The 23,821-nt window shown below is 34.5% G+C and overlaps 3 protein-coding genes across 6 annotated transcripts; 2 read left to right on the forward strand and 1 right to left on the reverse strand.

The window, feature by feature from the left end:
- The first annotated feature begins 2,147 nt into the window (after positions 1-2,147).
- LOC127093747 (uncharacterized) lies at positions 2,148-2,660 on the forward strand. Its single transcript, XM_051032653.1, has 2 exons — positions 2,148-2,204; positions 2,346-2,660. The coding sequence occupies exons 1-2, from the start codon at positions 2,148-2,150 to the stop codon at positions 2,658-2,660; spliced, it is 372 nt and encodes a 123-aa protein (XP_050888610.1).
- A 5,230-nt stretch (positions 2,661-7,890) lies between these two features.
- Positions 7,891-10,723, forward strand: LOC127097863 (uncharacterized). Of its 4 annotated transcripts, XM_051036351.1 has the most exons (8): positions 7,891-8,038; positions 8,121-8,430; positions 8,530-8,629; positions 8,727-8,847; positions 9,682-9,803; positions 9,938-10,059; positions 10,153-10,312; positions 10,456-10,723. In XM_051036351.1, the coding sequence occupies exons 2-8, from the start codon at positions 8,244-8,246 to the stop codon at positions 10,481-10,483; spliced, it is 840 nt and encodes a 279-aa protein (XP_050892308.1). In that variant the 5' UTR covers positions 7,891-8,038; positions 8,121-8,243; the 3' UTR covers positions 10,484-10,723. The 4 variants fall into 4 exon arrangements, 3 of the variants coding, with proteins under 3 accessions (XP_050892308.1, XP_050892309.1, XP_050892310.1); XM_051036352.1 differs by lacking the exon at positions 7,891-8,038 and having other exon boundaries at positions 8,062-8,430; positions 10,180-10,312; XR_007793210.1 differs by lacking the exon at positions 7,891-8,038 and having other exon boundaries at positions 8,064-8,430; positions 10,193-10,312.
- A 4,934-nt stretch (positions 10,724-15,657) lies between these two features.
- LOC127097864 (delta(8)-fatty-acid desaturase 1) lies at positions 15,658-18,698 on the reverse strand. Its single transcript, XM_051036354.1, has 2 exons — positions 17,206-18,698; positions 15,658-16,079 (listed from the first exon to the last, which is right to left on the reverse strand). The coding sequence occupies exon 1, from the start codon at positions 18,588-18,590 to the stop codon at positions 17,232-17,234; it is 1,359 nt and encodes a 452-aa protein (XP_050892311.1). The 5' UTR covers positions 18,591-18,698; the 3' UTR covers positions 15,658-16,079; positions 17,206-17,231.
- Positions 18,699-23,821: the final 5,123 nt, after the last annotated feature.

Consider the following 23,821-nt stretch of genomic DNA (forward strand, 5'->3'; position numbering starts at 1 on the left):
TTATTGATGATTGATGAGACGAGTGGTTTAGAGTAAGAACTACTCATGTTGCAGTGAATGCATGAGTGATTACAGTCAGAGTGATCACATTGTCATTGCATTGTGATATGCCATGCATCATATGTTGTCGTTATTGTGAAAGAGGAGAGTCAGGAGTTCATATTGGAGACTAGTGATTTGTCCCTAACTCAGAGTGGGGGTTTAGAGATCAAAGTGGGGGTTAGGGGTTCAGAGTCGGGACCCGATTTGTATGAAGAGCTAAATTTTGAGTCGGTACCGCATGCATATAGAGTTGAGTTGTGAGTCCAGTTCGGAGTGGGGAACGTGACTAGCATAAGTTAAGTCGATGTTGCATTACATTACATGATGGTTATGCAAATGAATTGTTTGTGTAATTATGAATACACTTATATGATTTATGTGATATGAGATTGATCGTGATGTGGGTGAAATATGAATAGGTGATAATGTGGTGCATGTTTGATATGTGCATGATTGTGATGCATGAATTTACTTTGATTATTTTGTGCACCAATTCTAATTTGAATGTATTCTCATCCCCTTTTTATGCTATTGCGTTTGTGATCCTCTAGAGTACAGATAATCAGGTACCTGAGTAGGAGCTTGAGGTTGAGGACAATGTTCTACCGCTGTAGTTGCTTGCCGATTGAGTCTTATATTTGTAGTCGCTCTGATACGTAACACGAGGGGAGTTGGATGTTCTTTATTTATTTATGTTGTGTATATTTTCCTTTGATTTTTTTATGATGACCCACTTTTCAAACTAATAATGTTGTTGAGGCTTTTAATGCCAAGTATTTTTATAATTTCCACTACTTATCAAGTTATTTGGTTTTTAATTATGTGGTTCAAATATGAGTTCGATTATGTTGAGTAGCATGCTACTTGAAGGATTTATGTATTAAACATGTTTTATTTAATTATTTGTCTAGTCAGGAAGTAGGGTGTTACATTATGGTATAAGAGTAGATCAATCCGCCAGTCCAAGTTTTGTCATGATGTTTATTCATTAGTATGTGACATGTGTATGAACATTATCGATGCATGTTTCTTCTAATAGTTGTTTGCTGATGTGCAGAATAATGGATGGAATAAATGAACGCGATATTGTTGATGCTTTGGAGTCAATGGCTCAGGCGGTGCAGGGTCAATAAAATTAGGCTGGTGATGAGTTCTGTGGATTAGAAAAATTTCATAGAAACAATATGCAAACCTCCAAGGGTATATATGATCCAAAGGGTGCTCAGGCATGGCTTCGAGAGATTGATAAGATTTTCTGAGTGATGGCTTGTACTGAGGGACATAGAGTATTGTTTGGTACTCATATGTTGTCAGAGGAGGCTTAAGACTGGTGGGATAATGCGCGTCAGAGACTAGTGGTTTCTAGAGAAGTACTTTCCGTAGGACATACGTAGTAAGAAAGAGACCGACTTTCTTGAGCAGAAATAAGGAAATTCGATAGTTGTGGAGTATGCTACTAAGTTTGAAGAACTGGTGAAGTTTGGTCCACACTATAGCTGCTGAGAGGTAAAAGTGTATCAAGTTTAAGAGCGGCTTGAGACTCGAGATTAAGCAAGGTGATGAGTATCAAGAAATTCGTTTTTTCTGTGCTGGTAAATAAGTGCAGAATATATGAAGAGAATAAGAGAGCCCAATGTGCTCACTATAAAAGTCTTAGTGCTCCAGCTGAGAAAGGGAAGCATAATGCTAATTAAAAGGTTATAGGTGGGAAATATCAAAGTGGGGGAGGGGCTCATACTTCTATGAGATGTTTCCGATGTAATGAGTTTGGACACCATGTTCTTGAGTGCAAGAGCATAATTGTGATTTGCTTTAAGTGTGGGATGTTAGGTCACTGAGTTGTTGTCTGTAGGAGTAATAATATGACTTGTTTTAATTATGGAGAACGGGGTCATATTAGTACTCAGTGTGAGAAACCTAAGAAGGCTCAGTTTTGAGGGAAAGTTTTTGTGTTGTCTGGAGCAGAGACTATTGCATCTGATAACTTGATTTGAGGTACATGCTTTATCAATAATATTCCCTTGATTACTATTATTGATACGGCTACGACACATTCATTTATATCTGTTAAGTATGTGTCAAAATTGAATTTGGAAGTGTCTTATATGAGTGGTAACATGGTCATTGATACCTTAACTAATGGTTCAATGACTACTTTGTTGGTTTGTTTGAATTGTCCGTTGACAATTTTTGGTAGAGATTTTGGGATTGACTTAGTATATTTGCCTCTAAGTTAACTTGATGTTATTATGGGAATGAATTTGTTGAAGTTCAACCATGTTTTTATCAATTTTTTTTATAAGTTGATGAAGTTTCTTGAATTCGAAGAGAATACGGAGTCGAGTTTCATGACTGTGAGGCAGGTAGAGATGTCCTTGAGAGAGAGTACTCAAGTGTTCATAGTGTTTGCGTCCTTGAGTGGGGGAAGCAAGAGAATTATTATGGATATACTCGTTGTGTGTGATTTTCGTGAAATGTTCCCATATGACATCAGTGATTTGCCACCAGAGCTTGAATTGGAGTTTGTTATAGACTTAATACTTGGTACCAGTCATGTGTCGTTGGCTCCTTATTGGATGTCTGCTTTAGAGTTGAATGAGCTGAATAAGCAATTATAAGATCTATTTGAGAAGAAGTTTGTTCAACCGAGTGTTTTTCCATGGGGAGTGTTGGTGTTGTTAGTTAAGAAGAAAGATGGTAGCACAAGATTGTGGGTTGACAACCAACAACTGAACAAGGTTACTACCAAGAATAAGTATCTGCTTCCAAGAATTGATAATTTGATGGATCAGTTGGTTGGTGCTTGTGTGTTTAGAAAGATTGATTTGCGTTTGAGTTACCATCAAATTCGTATGAAGTTAGATGATATGTTGAAGACTGCGTTTAGAATGAGATATGGTCACTATGAGTATTCAGTGATGCCATTTGGTGTGTCTAATGTGCTTGAAGTGTTCATGGAGTACATAAATAGAATATTCCATCCATACTTAGATCAATTTGTGGATGTGTTCATCGAGGATATTCTGATATATTTCCAGTCTGATGAAAAGCAGATGGATCATCTAAAGGTTGTGTTGCAAACCTTGAAAGAAAAGAAGTTGTATGAGAAGTCATCAAAGTATGAGTTATGGTTAAAGGAAGTGAGTTTCCTTGGCCATGTGATATCTAATAGTGGTATCACAATGGATCCATCGAAGATAGATAGAGTGTTGGAGTGGGAGACTCTGATGTCTATTACGGAGAAAAGAAGTTTTCTGGATTTGGCTGGTTATTACCGGAGGTTTCTTGAAGGATTTCCAAATTTGGAATTTCCATTGACTCGCTTGACTCAAAAGGTTCAAGCTTATGTTTGGAGCATTTAATGTGAAGAGAGTTTTCAAGAACTCAAGAAGAAGTTTACGTCAACTCCAATTTTGATTTTTCCAAGTCCAAGTGAATCCTTTGTTGTATATTGTAATGATTTAAAGATGGGTATGGGTGGTATATTGTTGCAGAATGGTCCGGTTGTGGCTTATGCTTCTAGACAATTGAAAGTTCATGAGAGGAATTATCCTACGCATGACCTATAGTTGGCAGCCGTGGTGTCCGTGTTGAAAATTTTGAGGGATTATCTGTTTGGTTCCAAATTTGAAGTGTTCAGTGACTACAAGAGTTTGAAGTATCTATTAGATTAGAAGGAATTGACTATGAGACAGGGGAGATGACTCAAATTTATGAAGGATTATGATTTTGGTTTGAGTTACCATTCTGTTAAAGCCAATGTCGTAGCTGATTCGTCGAGCAGAAAGTCGTTTCATATGTCGATGCTTATAGATTGAGAATTGGAGTTTATTGAGAAATTAAGAGACATAAGTTTGGTGTGTGAAGAGACTCCTAGCAATGTGAAGTTAGGCATGTTGAAGCTGACCATTGGTATCCTTGGAGAAATCAGAGAAGGTCAGAAAGTTTATTTAGGATTGGTTGACCGGCTAGTGTTAATTAATCAAGGTATGGGATATGATTTTAAGATCGATGAGAATGGTTTGATGAGATTCAAAGACAAAGCTCGTGTGCATGATGTGCCAGAGCTTAAGAAAAGTATTCTTTAGGAAGGACATATGAGTTGTCTGAGTATTCATCTTGGTGTTACTAAAATGTATCAAGACTTGAAGAAAATGTTTTGTTGGCCAAGAAATAAGAAGGAAGTAGTTGAATTTATTTATGCCTGTTTGACTTGCAAGAAGTCGAAGATTGAACATCAGAAGTTGTCGGGATTGATGCAACCGTTGAGTATTCCTAAATGGAAGTGGGACATCACTTTCATGGATTTTGTGATGAGTCTTCTGAAGATGACAAAATGATGTGATTCCATATGGGTTATTGTTGATAGATTGAATAAATTGTCTCATTTCATAAAAATTAAGATAAGTTATCCATTGTGAAAGTTAGACGAGTTGTATATTTAGAAAGTTATTAGCTTGCATGGTATTTTGTAGAGTATTTTGTCGGATAGAGATCTGAGGTTCACTGCGAGGTTTTGGTAGAGTTTACAGGAAGCAGTGGGTACTAAGATAAAGTTGAGTTCTGCTTATCATCTGCAGGCAGTTGGTCAGACAAAGAGGAATATCCAATCCTTGGAAGACCTATTGAGGGTTTGTGTGCTAGAACAAGAAGGTGCTTGTGATTAATACTTGTCGTTGATTGAGTTCACCTATAATAAAAGTTTCCATTCTTGTATTGGAATGCTACCATTTGAGGCATTGTATAGTAGAAGGTGTATGACACCTTTGTGTTAGTATGATTTTGGTAAGAGTGTTGTGCTTGGACCTGAGATAGTTCAACAAACTACTGAGAATATCAAGATGATCCAAGATAAGATGAAAGGGTCATAGAGTCGTCAGAAGAGCTATCATGATAAGAGGAGGAAAACACTTGATTTCCAAAAGGGAGATCATGTGTTCTTAAGAGTTACTCTGGTAACTGGTGTTGGCTGTGCATTTCTAACAAACTTACGTCGCATTTCATTGGTTCATTTCAAATTCTTCAAAGGGTAGGAGATGTGACCTACCTAGTTGCATTACCACCATACCTTTCAAATCTCCATGATGTGTTATATGTGTCTCAAGTGAGAAAGTACATTCCTGATTTGTCTCATGTGATCCAGTTTGATGATGTGAAAGTTAAAGAGAACTTGATAGTTGAGACTTTTCCATTGAGGATTGAGGATGATGAAGTGAAGCACTTGTGAGGCAAGGATATCGTATCATTGAAGATTGTTTGGGGAGGCTCTGCTGGTGACAATGTGATGTGGGAACTCAAGAGTATGATGAGAGAGTCTTATCCAGAGTTTGTCCCGTCAGGTAATTTTTTAGGGCGAAAGTTCTTTTAAGTGGGGGAGAGTTGTAACACCCAGGTTTTTATTGGTAATTTTTAGTTAGTTATTTAATTAAATTATTTGAATAATTATTTTATGTGAATTATGACGTGTTTGACCGGAGATGACATTTGTGGTGAATTGTGCTAATTTAATTAGTTTGGGTGGGGATTAATTAATTAGATTAATATAATTTGAAAGAATAGTAAAACTTGAGGTAAAAAGTGAATTAATAGAGACTTAAGTGGTTAGTCGAGAGAAACTGAGTTTTAGTTGGGCTAAAATCTGAATTAAGGAAAGTTAATTAAGTGTTTATATATATATTCGTTAAATTAGAAGTAATAAGGGATTTTTGAGAGCATTTAGCCAGAACATGAAAACGAGAAGAAAAGGAGAGCTAGAGCTTGGAGGAGAAGACCTTAGAGATTGCTTGAGAGCTTGCTTTTGCTGGAATTACAAGGTAGGGGAGATTATGTATCTAAGGGTGCCTTGATCATGAAAGGGTAGAGAGGTTTCCCTTAACCTCCAATAGGGTTTTCTTTCTCTATTTGATTGATAATAATCAGATAGATGATGAGTATAATTCTGTTTTTATGTCATGATTTGCTGTGAAATTATGTTTTTGATGTTATGGTGTTTTTTGTTTATGAGCAAATTGATTCCATGATAAATTTGATTTGAAATTGAGTGTTTTAGGATATGAACATAATAAAATAATCCATGATAAAATTGATATATTTGTGTTAATCAATGAATATTGACATGTTTGATCATGATAGAATGTGAATTTGTGTGTTTTGAATGTTATAATGAAGTTAAAATGGGCTAATGAGAGATATGTGAGGAGGAAGATGAACGATAGTGTGAAAACTGGATTTTTAGGAATTTGTTTGATGTCAATTGATTGACACCATATGTTAATCGATTGCATGCTTGTTATTTTGAGAAAATAGGGCAATTTGAACTATGTCAATCGATTGACATCCTGTGTCAATCGATTGCATGCGTGTGAAAAGTAAAAAATTAACTATGACAATCGATTAATACAATGGATTAATTGACTGCATGTAGTCTATAAGCAAAAAATTTGAGAGGCAGTGTGTAAATGAACTTGATGTTAATCGATTGACTCAGACTTATTTTTGAAAATTTTATGAATTGAATCATATTTTATTATTCAACGTTTTTGTCGTAACTTTAGTTTTGTAGGTCTAAATGAAATGTCGTTTGAAGCGTTAGAAGGCTAACGTGCAGAGCTACCTCATGGTAGTGCATTGCAAGATAATTTATGTGTGAATGTATGTTTAATGTGTGAATGCATATTATGAATTATATGTATCATTGTGTGATTATTGTAAATGTTTATTGGTGATTGATAAGATGAGCGGTTCAAAGTGAGAACTACTCATGGCATAGTGAATGCATGTGTGATTACAGTCAGAGTGAGACTGTAATATTTGTTGTCGTTGTTGTGAAAGAGACGAGTCACGAGTTCAGAATGGGGACTAGTGATTTGTTCCAAGCTCAGAGTGGGAGCTTGAAACTCAAAATGGGGGCTTGGGGTTCAGAGTGAGGACTCGGTTTGCATGAAGAACTAAATGTTGAGTTGTTATTGCATGCATATAGAATTGAGGTGTGAGTCCAGTTCGGAGTGGGGACTGTGACGAACATGAGTTTAGTCGATATTGCACTGTATTACATGGAGGTTGTGCAAATAAAATGTTTGTGTAATGATGAATACACTTGTATGATTTGTGTGATTGGTGATTAATCATGATGTGGATGAAATATGAATACGTGATAATGTGGTGCATGATTGTGATGTGTGAATCTACTCTGATTATTTTGTGCACCAATTATTATTTGAATGTGTTATCACCCCCTTTTCTGTGTTGTTGCGTCTGTTCTCCTCTGGAGTACAGACAATCATATACCTTAGTAGAAACTTGAGGTTGCAGACAATATTGTGCCTATGTAGTTGTTTATCGATCGAGTCTTACAGTGGAAGTCGCTCTGATACGTAACACGAGGGGAACATGTTGTTCTTTATTTGTTTATGTTACGTATCTTTTTCATTGACTTTTTTATGATGAACCACTTTTCAAATTAATAATGTTGTCGATGCTTTTAATGCCAAACATTTTTATAATTTCCACTGCTTATCGAGTTATTTAGTTTTTAATTATGTGGTTCAAATATGAATTTGATTCTGCTGAGTAACATTATACTTGAAGGATTTATGTATTACACATGTTTTATTTAATTATTTGTCGAGTCAAGAAGTACGGTATTATAATAGGGATTTGCTCGCGGCGGCGAGAAATCTTATAAGGTGAGGTTACGTTGGTCGTAGAAGTCAAACATGTGAGGTGAGAAGTTCTATGTGTTAACGTATTGCTTTCGATGTTGGTATAAGTTATGATTAGAGGAGACGGTTGACTATCTTTTTTTTAGGATCATATCGTGATTCCTTCACATATGAATCGCGGAAGATAATATTATTATACATGTTAACTTTCGAGCCTCATGCTCCATGAAGATGTCACCGAAACAAAATCATTCTAAATGGAGACATTGAAGTCATCCATATTTTAGAGTATCACACATTTAACACTTGATGAGCTATGGAAAAAAAACGTAGAAGTATGTTCAAATAGTAATTAATCTTATAAAAAATAATTTGTAACTAAAACTTCATTACGATTTTGATTTATGAATGTACTAGGTTGTCATTTTCGGATGATTCTCTCTTGTGTTCTACCAAACCGATACCAAGACACAGAAACCGATACAAGCACCAACAACAACACAGAGTGAAGAAAACACAGAAAATAGAAAAAGAAAAGCGATGATGAGTTTGAGTTGGAGTTGTTTATCACTTGCAAACCAACAACAACAATTCAGAAGATTCAAGGTAACAACTCATCGTGTTTTTGCTGTTGCATTTCTCTTCTCTATCTCCTTCTTTCTCTTCTCTCCCCAAATTCCACGCTCTCTCAAGTACCATCAATTCGCTGACTTGCGCAATCTTCTCGGTAATCACTTTCACTTTCTTTTCTATTCCATGAAAAAGATTTCATTTTTCTTTCTGGGTTAGTTAGTTTGGATGATTTTGGTTTCTGGGTTTTGCACAGGAGTCCCCAATACGTTGAATGTGATCACAAATTTCCCATTTTTAGTTGTGGGTGTTCTTGGCTTAGTTCTCACTCTTGAAGGAGGTTTTTTTACCATAAGGTTAGCTACTTACTTCTCACTACTCTTACCACTTTGATTAGATTCTAATATGAGATGTGTTCTATGGAACTGTTTTTGTTGATGATGTTTTTCTTAGTTCTCAAGCAGAGACATGGGCTTGGATACTATTCTATGCTGGAATTACAGGGGTGGCTTTTGGTTCTGTTTATTACCATTTGAAGCCTGATAACAATAGGGTCTTGTGGGATACTTTGCCGGTTGGTTAGATTGCCATTACAACATACCTCTCTATATGAATATGTTTGTGATTCTTGTGTTGTTTTCCTTTAAAATGATCAAGTTCGTCGATCCCATTTATCTGAGTTTATCTGCTGACATAAGAACTTCTAAGATTGTTTCGCTAAGGTCATAGGAACAAACTATGACATGTCCTAAAGCTGTTTTCAGCTTTTTTTCATTAATTCCCTTGGATAGTTTATGAAAACAACTTATAGCTTATATGAAAACATTTTAACTTTATTTTATCTTTTGTTACAGAAATAGTTTATACATAAGCACTTATATGATAAGTGTTTATGCTTTAAGTGCTTATAAAGATGTTTATTCAATTAGAAAGAGCTTAATTTAACACTTTCTCAATAAGACTCATAATATAAATGTTTATGTGTATGCTATGTCCATAATCTTATACTTATGTATGTATAGTATAATAACTATCTCTATATTCGAAGAGGGGATGAGTGGAAAATTCCGCATAAGCTCTCTGTAGCTTATGATATGAGCTTATGGAAATAAGCCAAACACAGCATATAAACGTACCATAAAAGCTATTTCTAAAAGTTATTCCAAACTCTCACGCAAGCCATATAAGCTTTTTAAAACACCCCCTAATTCCGCCATTTGTTTAGTTTATGACAGCACTGACCACTTTTAAAGAGAAAATGTTAAAGTCGTAGGCATTTTATCCGTTTTCTGTTAAAAACTAGTCCGCCAAACAAAACACTTGTTTTGCTAGTTGAAAAGCAAGTGTACTTCTTAGTTTCCTTTTTTTTCCGCTTTATCAAGAAGCTCAATGGTTTTACTAATTGCAGATGATGGTGGCATATTCCTCACTTTTCTCTAGTTTGGTTGTTGAGAGAATTGGCCAGCGGATTGGGTTGTGTTGTATGTGTGCCCTCCTTGTCGCAGCCTTTACCTGCGTAGTTTATGAACGGTTAGTACTTTTTTTTCCTCCTCTAAATAATAGTCTCGTGCTTATTCTCTCTTCTAAATGTTATATACTTTGACGTGTTGAAGTTGCAGCTAACTTTTATGCTGGATTATGATATGCTAGTTAGTTGGTTGCAGAATTTACGGGGATATTCGGCTCTGCTTGATGTTCCAGTTAATTCTTCCTTTAGCTATTGCAGTAACAGCATTTTTGTATCCCTCCAACTATACTCACTCAGGATATTGGTTTTCATCAATAGGTATGCCTCACACTTTCGTAACACTTATTTACTCATGAATTTCGAATATTTATGTCTAAACTTATGCTTTGAGTCCTAATCTTTTTAGCACAGGAATTTATCTTCTAGCAAAATTTGAAGCTGTTTCTGACAGGAAACTCTACCGCGCAAATAACTACGTTATCAGCGGGCACTCTTTGGAACACTTGTGCTTAGCGCTTATCCCGTTTTTACTTAGTGTGATGCTCATCTACAGAGACCGCAAGTTCAAAAGGTATTTTGATGGACTTTTCCGTTTCTTGTGAAATTTGGTTTTGATAAACTTTTATGGTTATTCTGTTTCTACATTTTTTCCGGAGCAAACTCTCAAGTCGGTTTTCCAAATACAAACATCATTAGTTGTTGGCTTGGTGACAGATTAGGAGATGTTAAAGATCAGCTTTGAAGAGTTGGAGAAAAGAGTTGAAATTTCCAAAGGTGATGAAATTATATTACATAACTTCTTGAGCTGATAAATTTAGCTGTATATTAGACTCAAAGTTTCTTTCATTTTTGTATTGGTTGCTAGTTTAATTAGGGTCACACCAAAAAACATGTTGAGGATATTATGTAACAGATTAGAATTCTTAATTGAGTTGTTTTCCTAGGTCAATGAAATGATAGACAAATAAAATTCAAATCACAAGTTCATGTCAAATTTCAAATCTATAGGATTCATTCTTAAATACCTCACAATCTCACATACGTATATGAATGTGTTTCAATTGATTTAAGTTAGCACCAAGCAGGGGAATTTATGGGATACATCTAGTTCAAAATTTGATATACTTTAGGCACAGGTTTTAATACTTTGATTATTATTTTAATGCACCGTTGTGTTTTCTATTGTTTGTGCCCAATAAATATTATTTTTCATGTGTGGTTTTCAAGTTTGTCCAAGAGTAATTTAGTAGTATAGTTACTTCAAATCAAAGGGTGATCAGATAGCTGCACTTGAAATCATAAAAATTTATTGGTTGTGGCCAAGACTAAAATAAGATATTGGTCATTACTCAAAATGAAGAATAAAATCCACAAATTATGAGTGCTTTACACTTACAGTAAAATTATTAGCTAATTGAAAAAATTTAATTGAGTGTGTTTGAAGGATAGAGGTATAGAGTGATTTGAACTATTTAACGAAATTATGAGGTCAAAGTAAATGTCAATTGAAAAGAAAAGAAACAATTTTTTTATATATATATTTTTTTAAATTTTGGTATTTGGCCTTAGGACCGCCGTGAAGTGATTGATGTTTGATTGGGCTTTCTTCCTTCAAGGTCTTAGGAATCGATTGAATCATCCATGTACTTCTACTCGATAGAGTGATCGAATTGGACGATGTGTCATTGGTTGAATTTCTATTGTTGAGATAGGTCAAAATGAAGCAACCCCGGTGGAAGGAATATGCTCATAGGTGGATTAGAGAATAAGTTAATAAGTAAGATCGAAAGGGGTATCCGACCTTATGACCGACTAATTCAAGGAGACTAATCCCACTGGGACTTTGTTAAAGTCAAATCAAAGCTCTGGATGGACATGGCCCAACCTAAGAATTGTTTATTTCAACCTAAGACTTTGAGATGAGGACCTAAGAATTGTTTATTTCAACCTAAGACTTTGAGATGAGCACTCTCAGGACCTAAACCTCCACCACTAGACTAACTCTTGGGGTATACAAAAGAAACAATTTAGTTCGAATTTTTTGAGATGTTAACTGTGGTTAAATCATTTACTTTAGGAACTTCATTTTTGTGAAGTTGGCCCTATGAGACTTGTATGTGAGATAACTGGTGAGTTTTGCACCTCTCCTCCAATCCAGTGTTTCATGATAGGACCAAGCATATAAAGTTGATTGTCATTTTCTTAAAAAGAAGATTATCACTGGGACAATTAAAACCTCTTTTGTTAATTCCTAAGATCAATTTGTTGGCCCTTTACAAAGTCTCTTCGGAGACCTCTGATTACTTACAAATGTGATAAGATGGATGCTTATGATGTATATGCATCACCTCGAAGGTAGTGTTGAGATTTGGTATTGTTTTATTATTAGTATTGATTGTTTTTATTATTAGTATTATTTTTTACTATGTTAGATCTTTGTAGAAGTCTCTTACTAAGACTTCTCTCACAATCTTCCTACACACTCAAGAAAGCATACCACTTTCTTTTTACAAACAATCTTGAGAAAGCACATCATTCTCTTTTATTACATACAACTAGTCACAACACACTTTGATGATTAAATCATAAGAAACTCTGAATAATTTGAAGAAGTATTGTCTTGTTTTTTAATCCAAAATTTTATCTTTGGATCTTCTCTTTCAATATGTTACAAGTCAAAGTTTTAATGAATGAGTACTTGATAATATGTTTGAATTGATATGAAAATTTCGAATGTTAGAAAGAGGTTAATCTAAATTTTGAAAGTGCATCTTATATACACCAAGAATCATTCTCATGAAGAGATGCATATTCTTTTAGAATCATTCATGAAACATTACATTGATTTTTAAACCTTGAAAAATTATGTAATACAACTATTCAGATTTTATCAAAACACGAATCAATGCAATGATCGGAGAACAATTTGATTTTGAAAAAATACATGGTTCCAGATTGGTATTCAGAAGCCTTAATGTGGTATTCAAATACCGCATCAAAAATACGTTTAAAATTCAAAATTTGAAGTCGGATACTATATATGGTATTCGAATACCACCCTTCAAAATCTGAAAAAATTGAATGGTGTTCATCTGGTATTCGGATACCATATATGGTATTTGAATATCACCCATTAAAAATTGAAAATTTTGCATTTTATTCATCCGATATTTGGATACCAAATGTGGTATTTGAATACACTTTTTCCAATAAGCTTTAAAAATGAAATTTTAAAGATGGTATGATACGTACATATGAATGATAATGTAAGACAACTGCGTGATTTTTCGGAGCATTGAAATGTCTTATAACATAAATTGCAACAAGTACCTCTCAATATGATTCCATTTACTTATGTCTTGATTATCTTCACTTGATACACATGTTATAACTTTGGTTCAAAATCTTCTTTGGGATCTTTTTTCTTCATCAAAACTACTTCTTGAGTAAGATGCATTCACATTTCTAACCTAGAAGTGAAAGTTGGAGATCATATCATACCACAAGTCACGCGATTTAAATATTTCGGATTTGTACTACAAAACGATGGAGAAATAGAAGATGTAAACTATAGAGTTCATGTTTGTAGCTGAAATGGAGGAAGACTTCATAGATTTTATATAAAACAGAGATATCGCTCAAGTTGAAGGGAAAATTTTATCGAGTTGCGCTTTGATTTGTGATGTTGTACAAGATAAAATATTAGGTTATTAAGAATGAACACGAGAATAAAGTGTAGTAGAGAATGTTATTTTGGATGTGTGGTGAGATTAGACATGATAATATAAATGACAATACTATAGACAATATTGGAGTAACACCTATAATAAAAAAGATAGTGAAAAATAGACCTAGATGATTTATGCATGTAGAAAGAAGGCAGGTTGATTTTGTGGTAAGAATATTAGATCAGAAAGAGAAGTCCATCAAAACCTATTTTGTTAATTCCTAAGATCAATTTGTCGGCCCTTTACAAAGTCTCTTCGGAGATCTTAGATTACTTATAAATGTGACAAGATGGATGCTTATGGTGTATATGCATCACCTCGAAGGTAGTATTGAGATAAGGTATTGTTTTATTATTAGTATTAATTGTTTTTATTCTTAGTATTATTTTTTACTATGTTAGATCTTTGTAGAAGTCTCACACTAAGGTTTCTCTCACAATCTTCCTACACACTCAAGAAAGCATACTTTCTTTTTACAAACAATCTTGAGAAAGCACATCATTCTCTCTTATTACACACAACTAATCACAACACACTTTGATGATTAAATCATAAGAAACTTTGAATAATTTGAAGAAGTATTGTCTTGTTTTTAAATCCAAAATTTTATCTTTGGATCTTCTCTTTCAATATGTTACAATTCAAAGTTTTAATGAATGAGTACTTGATAATATGTTTGAATTGATATGAAAATTTTGAATGTTAGAAAGAGGTAAATCTAAATTTTGAAAAGTCCATCTTATATACACCATGAATCATTCTCATGAAGAGATGCATATTCTTTTAGAATCATTCATGAAACATTACATTGATTTTTAAACCTTAAAAAATTATGTAATGCAACTATTAATCAATGCAATGATTGGAGAACAATTTGATTTTGAAAAAAATACATGGTTCCATGTTGGTATTCAGAAGCCTTAATGTGGTATTCAAATACCACATCAAAAATACGTTTAAAATTCAAAATTTGAAGTCGGATACTATATATGGTATTCGAATACCACCCTTAAAAATCTGAAAAAATTGAATGGTGTTCATCTGATATTCGGATACCATATATGATATTTGAATACCACCCATTAAAATTTGAAAATTTTGCATTTTGTTCATCCAATGTTTGGATACCAAATGTGGTATTCAAATACACTTTTTCCAATAAGCTTTAAAAATGAAATTTTTAGAGATGGTATGATACGTACATATGAATGATAATGTAAGACAATTGCGTGATTTTTCGGAGCATTGAAATGTCTTATAGCATAAATTGCAACAAGTACCTCTAAATATGATTCCATTTACTTATGTCTTGATTATCTTCCCTCTGAATATGATTCCATTTACTTATGTCTTGATTATCTTCCCTTGATACACATGTTATAACTTTGGTTCAAAATCTTCTTTGGGATCTTTTTTCTTCATCAAAACTACTTCTTGAGTAAGATGCATTCACATTTCTAATCTAGAGGTGAAAGTTGGAGACCATATCATACCACAAGTACGCGATTTAAATATTTCGGATCCGTACTACAAAACGATGGAGAAATAGAAGGAGATGTAAACTATAGAGTTCATGTTTGTAGCTGAAATGGAGGAAGACTTCATAGATTTTATATTAAACAAAGATATCGCTCAAGTTGAAGGGAAAGTTTTATCGGGTTGCGCTTTGATTTGTGATGTTGTATAAGACAAAATATTAGGTTATTAAGAATCAACACGAGAATAAAGTGTAGTAGAGAATGTTATTTTGGATGTGTGGTGAGATTAGACATGATAATATAAATGACAATACTATAGACAATATTGGAGTAACACCTATAGTAAAAAAGATAGTGAAAAATAGACCTAGATGATTTATGCATGTAGAAAGAAGACCGATTGATGTTGTGGTAAGAATATTAAATCAAAAAGAGAAGTCCGACAATTAGAGATGACTAGGGACCTAGTAAAACTATAAAATAACTTATTGAATTTTATTTTTTTGAGATTAACAATTTCAATAAAAGCATGGGCATGAATAACACATTATAGTGAAATGATTCATGTAAAATAAGACTAAGTTGTTCTTCCTTTGTGTTCCAAGATTTCATGGAGTATTAGTATTTCAAACTTTTCTGTCAAGTAAATACTTTATTTCCATCTAGCCCCTTTGAGATTAACTTAATATTTAATAATGCTATGGTCAGAATAAAATAAAATAAAGTTTTCAAATTTAAGTTTATATTCCAACTTTTCATTAACAAAATGCACACTTTCCTGAAAAATGGGGACCCCATCTCACATTGGTCACATGCACTAAGTAGATAATGAGATATTTTGTGACACTTCAGAAAAAGGGTGTTATTGTCACAAATTTACACCCTAGATGATGTTGAGATCTAAATTTGTCTTTGACACAACACTAATGCTGTTTTGTCCTCAAACAAAATAATCACTATAATATGCAAAAATCCTTTTCATAAGCAGTAGAAAAACTACTGGTGCAATCATCTAATTGGCACAATATAAAAAGTATAACAAGAATTCACAATCCCTAGTTGCTTTATAAAAACATGGATGCCAATGAAACACTTGTACTTCAGATGTCTACATCAGCACAGCTTCCTGATCCTGCACATGATATGAAGATTGTGGCTAAAGAACATGAACCAAGAAAATTATTTTACTGGATGACAAATTGGTACATAAGCAGTTTAACAGCATTTGGATTGGAAGCATAATAATGCAGAGTGAACAGAAAATGACAAAAACCTCCCAACAGCAAAACATTTAAGTCAAGAAGTGAAGCTTCTTCGTGTTTTCGCAACCAAAGAGTAATAATTCATACCAGATTATAAGCAACCTTTTTAAGTTAGTAACGCCAATAATAAAACCAAAGCTCAACCACTGCATATAACCTAGAAATATGTCCCTTCTAGTTAGAGCATGATTGTGTTGTAACCAATAAATATGTCCCTTCATTGATCTTAAATATAGATGGTTAAATAGGGATATGTCATTGTTTGTGAACACATATATCCTCATGATGTGAATATCTTAAAGGTGAAAACCCCTTACCCTATCAATGGATGAGGATATGCATGTTCACAAGTAGGGGACTCTAGGGGACTCTAGTATGGTCTCCAAAGTAGGGAAATCCAAATCCATTAACTACATACTCAAAAATTAGCAATCAACTAGTAACACATGTAACCTATGAAATGCACTCTTGATAGCATAACCATTACATATCACAAAAGGTGAAGAAGCATTACGAAAATGAGAATGTTTCCACCTTTTTAAGTGTAACAAACTCCATTTCACTTGTAGTTCACAAACCAATTTATACCGTAGAAAAGAAGTGAAATTAAAGACATGAAATGGCAAAAAATATTTCATTTCAGAGAATTCAAATTTAACATGAAGTACAATTTTTGTTCCAAACGACAATGAATTCCCAGCAGGCATAACACAGATCGTTATGTAGTAGAAACACATTCTTGCATAAGGAAATCAAACATACAAACTAAATTGCACTTACATCCCACTCTTCAATCATGAAGATAAGCAAATTACAAAATATGAAAATCTATAAAACCTCAAATGAACCGGTATCAGTAGTTTCTTTCTAACCTATACTTGATAGAAAATCACGCAGCTAAGACAATTACAGATCAAATCTAAGCCGCTAAGCAATTTGCAAATCAGTTATTATTCTTTCTTCAAATACTAAGGATTACATGACAGCAAAACTTACAAAGGTTCACTCTGGAATTCGCTGTTTCATCCATGAGTATTAACAGCTTCCCAAACCAAATTTCTTGGAACTGGTTTCGTAAGATCCCGTGCCTGCAAAGCAGCATTCCTCAACGTCTGAACGGTAAGTACATTAGCCTTCCAGAAAGACACACAAGTGTAAGGAAGGTTATGTTTCTTGCACAGATCCTTAACCAATGGCGCGATTTTCCTTAGATTACGCCGCGGAAGCCGCGGAAACAGATGGTGTTCGACCTGAAACTGCAAACCACCATGAAACCAATCCATCCAAGACGAACACTTAACATCAAGAGTTCCACTAGCTTGCTTCTCAAACCAGTCATGAGCAGTCGGAGGACCGACATAAACACTCGCAGAGAAATGATTCAAAGTGAACTGAACATGTTGAATACCAGTCACAGCAAAACTAGCCATCACAAACAAAGCCCTTTCACGCCAATTAGGCAAAAAGGAAACCAATAAAGGGTACCAAATCCAAAAAGCAAGCAACCCTAAAAGCTCCATCTTTCTGTTAGGAACTTTTCTATTGGACAGTAACAGGAAAAACGATTGAGCAAACAAATTGAGCCTAGCAAAACACATAACAGGGTAATAACTCCAATGCTGGTAACTAACCAAGAACCTAGCAAAAGAATCAAAGTTCATCTTCCTACCATAAAAACAAGAGGTAAGGGAAACGAAAAACTTCGAAGACACCACAAAAAACGGTAAATGTTGAAGATCGGGATCAAAATCAAGACTATTACAGGCAAGATGATGAGCATTATGATTCCATTTCCACCATCCAATGCTTATACCAGCGAGAACATTACCAGAAAGGATCTGAACAAACCGATTCCATTTCCGGTTCACCATGATCTGATAATGACCAGAATCATGACCAAGCCAACCACTTTGAATCCACAGAAACCCCATCAAACCACCCGAAAGCACATGAACAACCATGTTATCAGAAAACAGAACACCATAAACACTGATACAGAACATAACAACAATCAACGAAAGCAAGATCAAAACACCGTGTCCTTTATCCTCGAATAAACCTAATTTGGTGAGTTCGGAGAACAAACTCCGGTAATCACGAGACACTTCAGAGACAGTATAATCACGAAGGTAATTTCCGGTGAAGAATGCGTCGAGATGTTTGTAGGCGGAGGGAGGGTGGAAAGCGAGGAATGCGTCGGTGACGTCATGGCCGGCGAGGTTAAGGAGAGGAACTTCACCGCCGGGATGGTAGTTGGCCCATTTTGAAACGTCGTAGATCTTGCCGTCAATGGCGATCCATGCGTCGCCACGTTTGTTGTGTTTTTGAAGTTCTTGTAATGAAATGTAGGTTGGTTTTACCAAGGGTTGAGTTTCCGTCATTGTAGATGGAGAAGAAGAGAAGCAGAAAAAAAAAGAGAAGATAGAAGAAAAAAAAGTGTGTGGTGTGTTTACTTGTTTCAATCTTTTGTAGAGGAAAATAAGATGGCAAGTGATTATTTTGTGACTACATTCTATAGGTGGGGATAAGCCAATCAAGGTAAACTAGGCCCCATTTTTTTTTACTATTTAAATTCAATTATTATAGCTGTAAAAATAATTAATTGTAAAAATAATATTTTTTATTATTTAATTTTTTGGGTCAAATAATCTAGAAGAGAGATTCAATATTTTAAAGGAATAGAAATTAAAAAAAATATATTAATTTATATTTTAACATGATAAATTATATTTAACATTATTTTTTATTAAATAATTTAGTAATTAAAATTCACAATTTAAAAATGAATAAGTGGATGCAATATTGAAATATTATTTATTTGAATTTTTTAATTTAATTTATTGATTAATGTTTAAAAATATGATTGAATTTAATTTATTAATAAATTACTGTCAAATCCATTGAAAACATCCGATTTAATTTATAATTAAAATAATTTTTTGTCTTTTTTATCCAAATTGTAAATTATGATGATTCTTTTTTTCTAAAATTGGATGATTAAGACCTAAAGAGATACGGTATGATTTAATTGATTTTACTTTTTGTTTGAAAAAATGAGTGAAGTGAGGTTCCACGTAGTGGGTGTAAATTGGGTTGATTATAGGACAAGAATTTTCCACATGTGCTGTAGGATGCATTGATAGCGACGCTTTTGGCGGTGTTGTAAAAGATTCTCTCATTTCAAATCTGTAAATGTGTTGTTACTACGTACAAGTCGGCACGACTCGCTCCTGAGGTGAGGCCCAACGAGTGCTCCTCTCGTTTCCAAATTATGTTGACTCCAATCTACACTCTTCATTTTTAAATAACTTTTATAAAATAATAAAATAATTTAAAGCTAGAATATTTTTTTAGTAAACTAATTTTATTCACCATCGGTTGATGTATTTGGTACTATTTAAATGTTTTGGGAGTAAGATAATTTAAACTTTGTTTATTTACGACAGATAAATTGGTTTATTTTTTTATTTTTTTAAATTAATTTTTCAAATAACTCATATTTAAAAAAAAAACAATCTAAAATACGCCACATTCGAATAAGGATGAAGTGTTGTTGTCAGATGAATTAACGACGACTTTATATTTTTAAGAGGAGGCGTCAATTGAATTGACGACTATTGTCAATTCATTTGACGTCAGAATATAAATACATAAATGAGGCATCAATTAGTCTAGTACTAGTGTCCAAGCAGATTTTTTTAGCTTAAATAGTAAAAATTAATATTTAATTAAAAGTATTTTTACATAAACTAATGATGACGACGAGGTTGGTCATACCGACCACCAGTTCCACACCCTTAACTATCCTTACTCGTTGTTCTCGTTGTTGATTCACTCCGGGTGTTTGAGGATTTGAGGTCTCGGGAACATTAACAGGATCTTTAAGAAGTTCTTCCATTTATAAGAGGTCTTGTGTATGGAGCGACACATTATCGTAACTGAGTTCCCAACCCATGCGAAAGTAGTTGGGATGTGCTGAAGGGGTCATTGGTATGCGACCTGGACGATTGAAGAGGGACATTGGTGTGAACGATTCGTTGGAGAAAGTTTAAAATGGTTGTTGTGGTGTTTGAAAGTCATATGGTTGTTGTGATGTTTGTGTGTTTTGGCTATGGTGTGGTATTTGGGCGTTTTGGCTATGGTATGATGTTTAAGCGTTTTTGCTATGGTATGAGAATAGGTTGGTGTTATATGTTCCTTGGATGTTTTGGCTATATCTTGATGTTGTGTTGGGGGATATGCATTTTGGGGTGTCTTGATAATAGTTATTTTGTTGGCGATGGTATGGGGGACACTCTTGGTATTATGGTTGGGTGTCTGCATGTTTTGATTGTGGCTTTGTGGGTCAGTAATTTTGTTGGATAAGGGGTTATGAGTAACATGTCTAATAATTTTTTGGAGGATTAGACGTTGAAACTTATTGTGTGTAAGTAGTTTGTCGTGGGTCGTATAAATACCTCTCTTCGAAGACAAACCTAGTTGCAACCGATATGTACCAAGCCATATAAGTATTAGTTAGTTTAGATGGGGTTGGCACCACAGGATCATGTAAGACATGGTCACGATGGTTCCTCCATTTACGACCCTCAGATTTAGCAAAGTCCTTCCAATTGGAAAAGTTCCATTGTTCACTAGTTTTTAGTTTGTGCCATTGACTGAGGTCAGTCGGGAGATCTGGGATATTTTGAAGCATTTCGAACTACAGTTTGACACGGTCACTATGGTGTATCTCCACAATGGTGAATCTGATGATCAACGTGCACGCAGTCCAAACGACTGCATCTTCTTCTCTGACTTCATGTTGATGTTCCAAGTGTAGATATGGAGGCCAAATGAATTGTAGAAGAAAAAAAGATTACTATATCATAAAATGGGTAATATTAAAAATAAATTGATTCGTTTAGTGGCAATACATCTCCAGGTGTAACGTGATCCAAAAGATTGCAATATTGAATGATACAATGTTTAGGGCATCTATTGTAACTCATACCACGAGCCGCCCATCTAAACCAAAAAAGTTCAAATAAATTAGGTAGAGACAATAATCAGTAAAGTGAATAAATGAAAATGAAGTTATTAACTTACTTTTGTGCATATAGGAATGAGAAGATATTATGGTTGATGGGTGATAAGGATGACAATCTAGACCAACCCCATGCTTGGAGCAAAATGGTGCATCCTGAAAATGTAGATTTTGAAAACAACCACGTTAAATTTTATCTGTTTAAGGTTCGAGACGATGAAGATGCCGAAAATATGTTCGTTAGTCACAAACATTCAGGTTTCAACTATATTGAGTTGTATACTTTACTCCAACAAACTCTTCCATCTCAACAATCTCAGATAATCGATCAATCTGAACCTGCAAATTCAGATGAAACTAAAGGTGTGGATGCAGATGAAGCTGAAGTTGATGTTGCTGATGATGAAGAAGAAGAAAGTGAGATACAAGATGATAATTTGTTGAACATCAACACTGAAGATGACGATAATCAAGCTCCATTGCCTCCAAGTCATGTATATTTCCCCCTCAACATATGACAAACTTGAACTTGGATGACGATGAGTCATCCTCAGATAATTTTTACAAGTCGTATATGTCGTCAGATGGTGAGTTAAAAGTGGGAGTCTGTCTTCGCACTAAGGAAGATTGTGTGCGAGCAATCAAAAAATTCCACATGCAAAACTCTGCTGATTATACCATACATCGCACAGATGCGAGAAGGTATATCATTCTTTGTTGTAATGTGCCTTGCACATTTCGACTGACAACGTCTTATAGGAAGAAGAGAGATTTATAGAAGATAAATTCCATACATCCACCTCATACCTACATCACCACTAATATTTCACAAGATCACCGTAAATTAAACTCTGAACTGATATCGTTACACGATATAATTATACTCCCTCATACAAGAAAACATGGATTTCAAGAACAAAGGTTGTTGAAAAAGTATTCAGAAATTGGGAGAATTCATACAAAGAACTTCCAAAATATTTGGTTGCACTTAAGACGTATGCTCCGGGAACTGTTACCATTTTGGAGACATTGCCAGCATATACGCCGGACATAACTTATGTTAGTGGAAATAGAATATTACATCGACTATTTTGGGTGTTTCAACCATGCGTAAAAGGTTTTGAATTTTGCAAACCTATTCCTCAAATTGATGCAACATGGCTTTACGGGGAATACAAGGGCACATTACTTATGGTAGTGTCACAAGACGACAACATTAACATATTTCCGATTGCCTTCGCTCTGGTTGAAGGTGAGACTCTTGGTGGTTGGAGTTTATTCATCAAGAATATCAGAGCACACGTTGCTCCACAACCTAACCTCTATTTAATTTCTGACAGACATGCATTTATTGAGAGTGCATACATAATTTTAAGAATGAATGGCATAATCCTCCTTCTAGCCATGTCTACTGCATTATACATATCACATAAAATTTCATGTGGGAGATCAAAGATAAGAACCTTCGGGGAAAAAAAGGTGAATGTAGGGTATGCTTTAACTCAACCATTGTTCTGATACTACCATGAGAAAACTAGATAGTCAAATGCATATGCATTAAGGTGGGTGGATAACATTCCATTGGAGAAGTGGATAAGGGATTTTGACGAAGGACGTTGGTGGGGCCATATGAAAACAAACCTTGTTGAATCCATGAACGACTTCTTTAAAGGAATTAAAAATCTACCAATAACCGTGTTGGTGAGAGCAACCTACTTTAGGTTGGGATCACTTTTCACAACCAGAGGCAAAAAATGGCATTCGATATTACAATCGAGGCAATTATTAAGTGAAAGTTACATGAAAGTGATGAAGGAAGAAACTCAAAAGCTAACACACATGGCATTTCAATCTTCGATCGTCATATACACACTTTTAGTGTAAAGGAAACACATGACCACAATGAGGGGAGGCCGAATGGAGACTATCGGGTCCAGCTAAATAGAGGTTGGTGCAGCTATGGAAAATTCCAAGCCTTTTGTATGCCTTGCTCCCATGTTATTGTGGCATGTTCATATGCTCGCCAACACGCTTTCATGCATCTCTCTGATGTTTACAAAGTTGTAAATATTTTCAATGTGTACAATAATAACTTTCCGGTGGTAGCACTGGAAGATTATTGACATGCATATCAAGGGGACATGGTTTTTCACAACGAAAACATGCGACGGAAGAAAAAGGGAAACCCCAACAACATGCGAATTAGAACATAAATGGGTACAATTGATAAAATGGTAAGATATGTGGTTTTTTTCATTTTTCTTTTTGAAAAAAATCATTTTTTATTTTATTTTTAAAAAAAAATTGGTGGAGATAAAAAAATTCATTGGATCATTAAAATGTGTTGGATGGATTGGATCAATTCATGCATATAAATGGATGGATTTAGTTCAATCCATTAACTTAGTTTTTATGTAGTTGATGGATTGGATGAATTTTGTCTTAATAGATCCAATTGTCACCCCTAGTAAATACACGCTTGATATCATATCTGAAGTTGGTTTCCTCGGTGCTAAACCTGATGCCACTCTATTAGACAAATTGCTTTCCAACCCCGAACAATATTCACGCTTGGTTGCGCGATTGATT

Source organism: Lathyrus oleraceus, chromosome 6 (assembly GCF_024323335.1).
Source record: "Lathyrus oleraceus cultivar Zhongwan6 chromosome 6, CAAS_Psat_ZW6_1.0, whole genome shotgun sequence".
Lineage (NCBI taxonomy): Eukaryota > Viridiplantae > Streptophyta > Magnoliopsida > Fabales > Fabaceae > Lathyrus > Lathyrus oleraceus.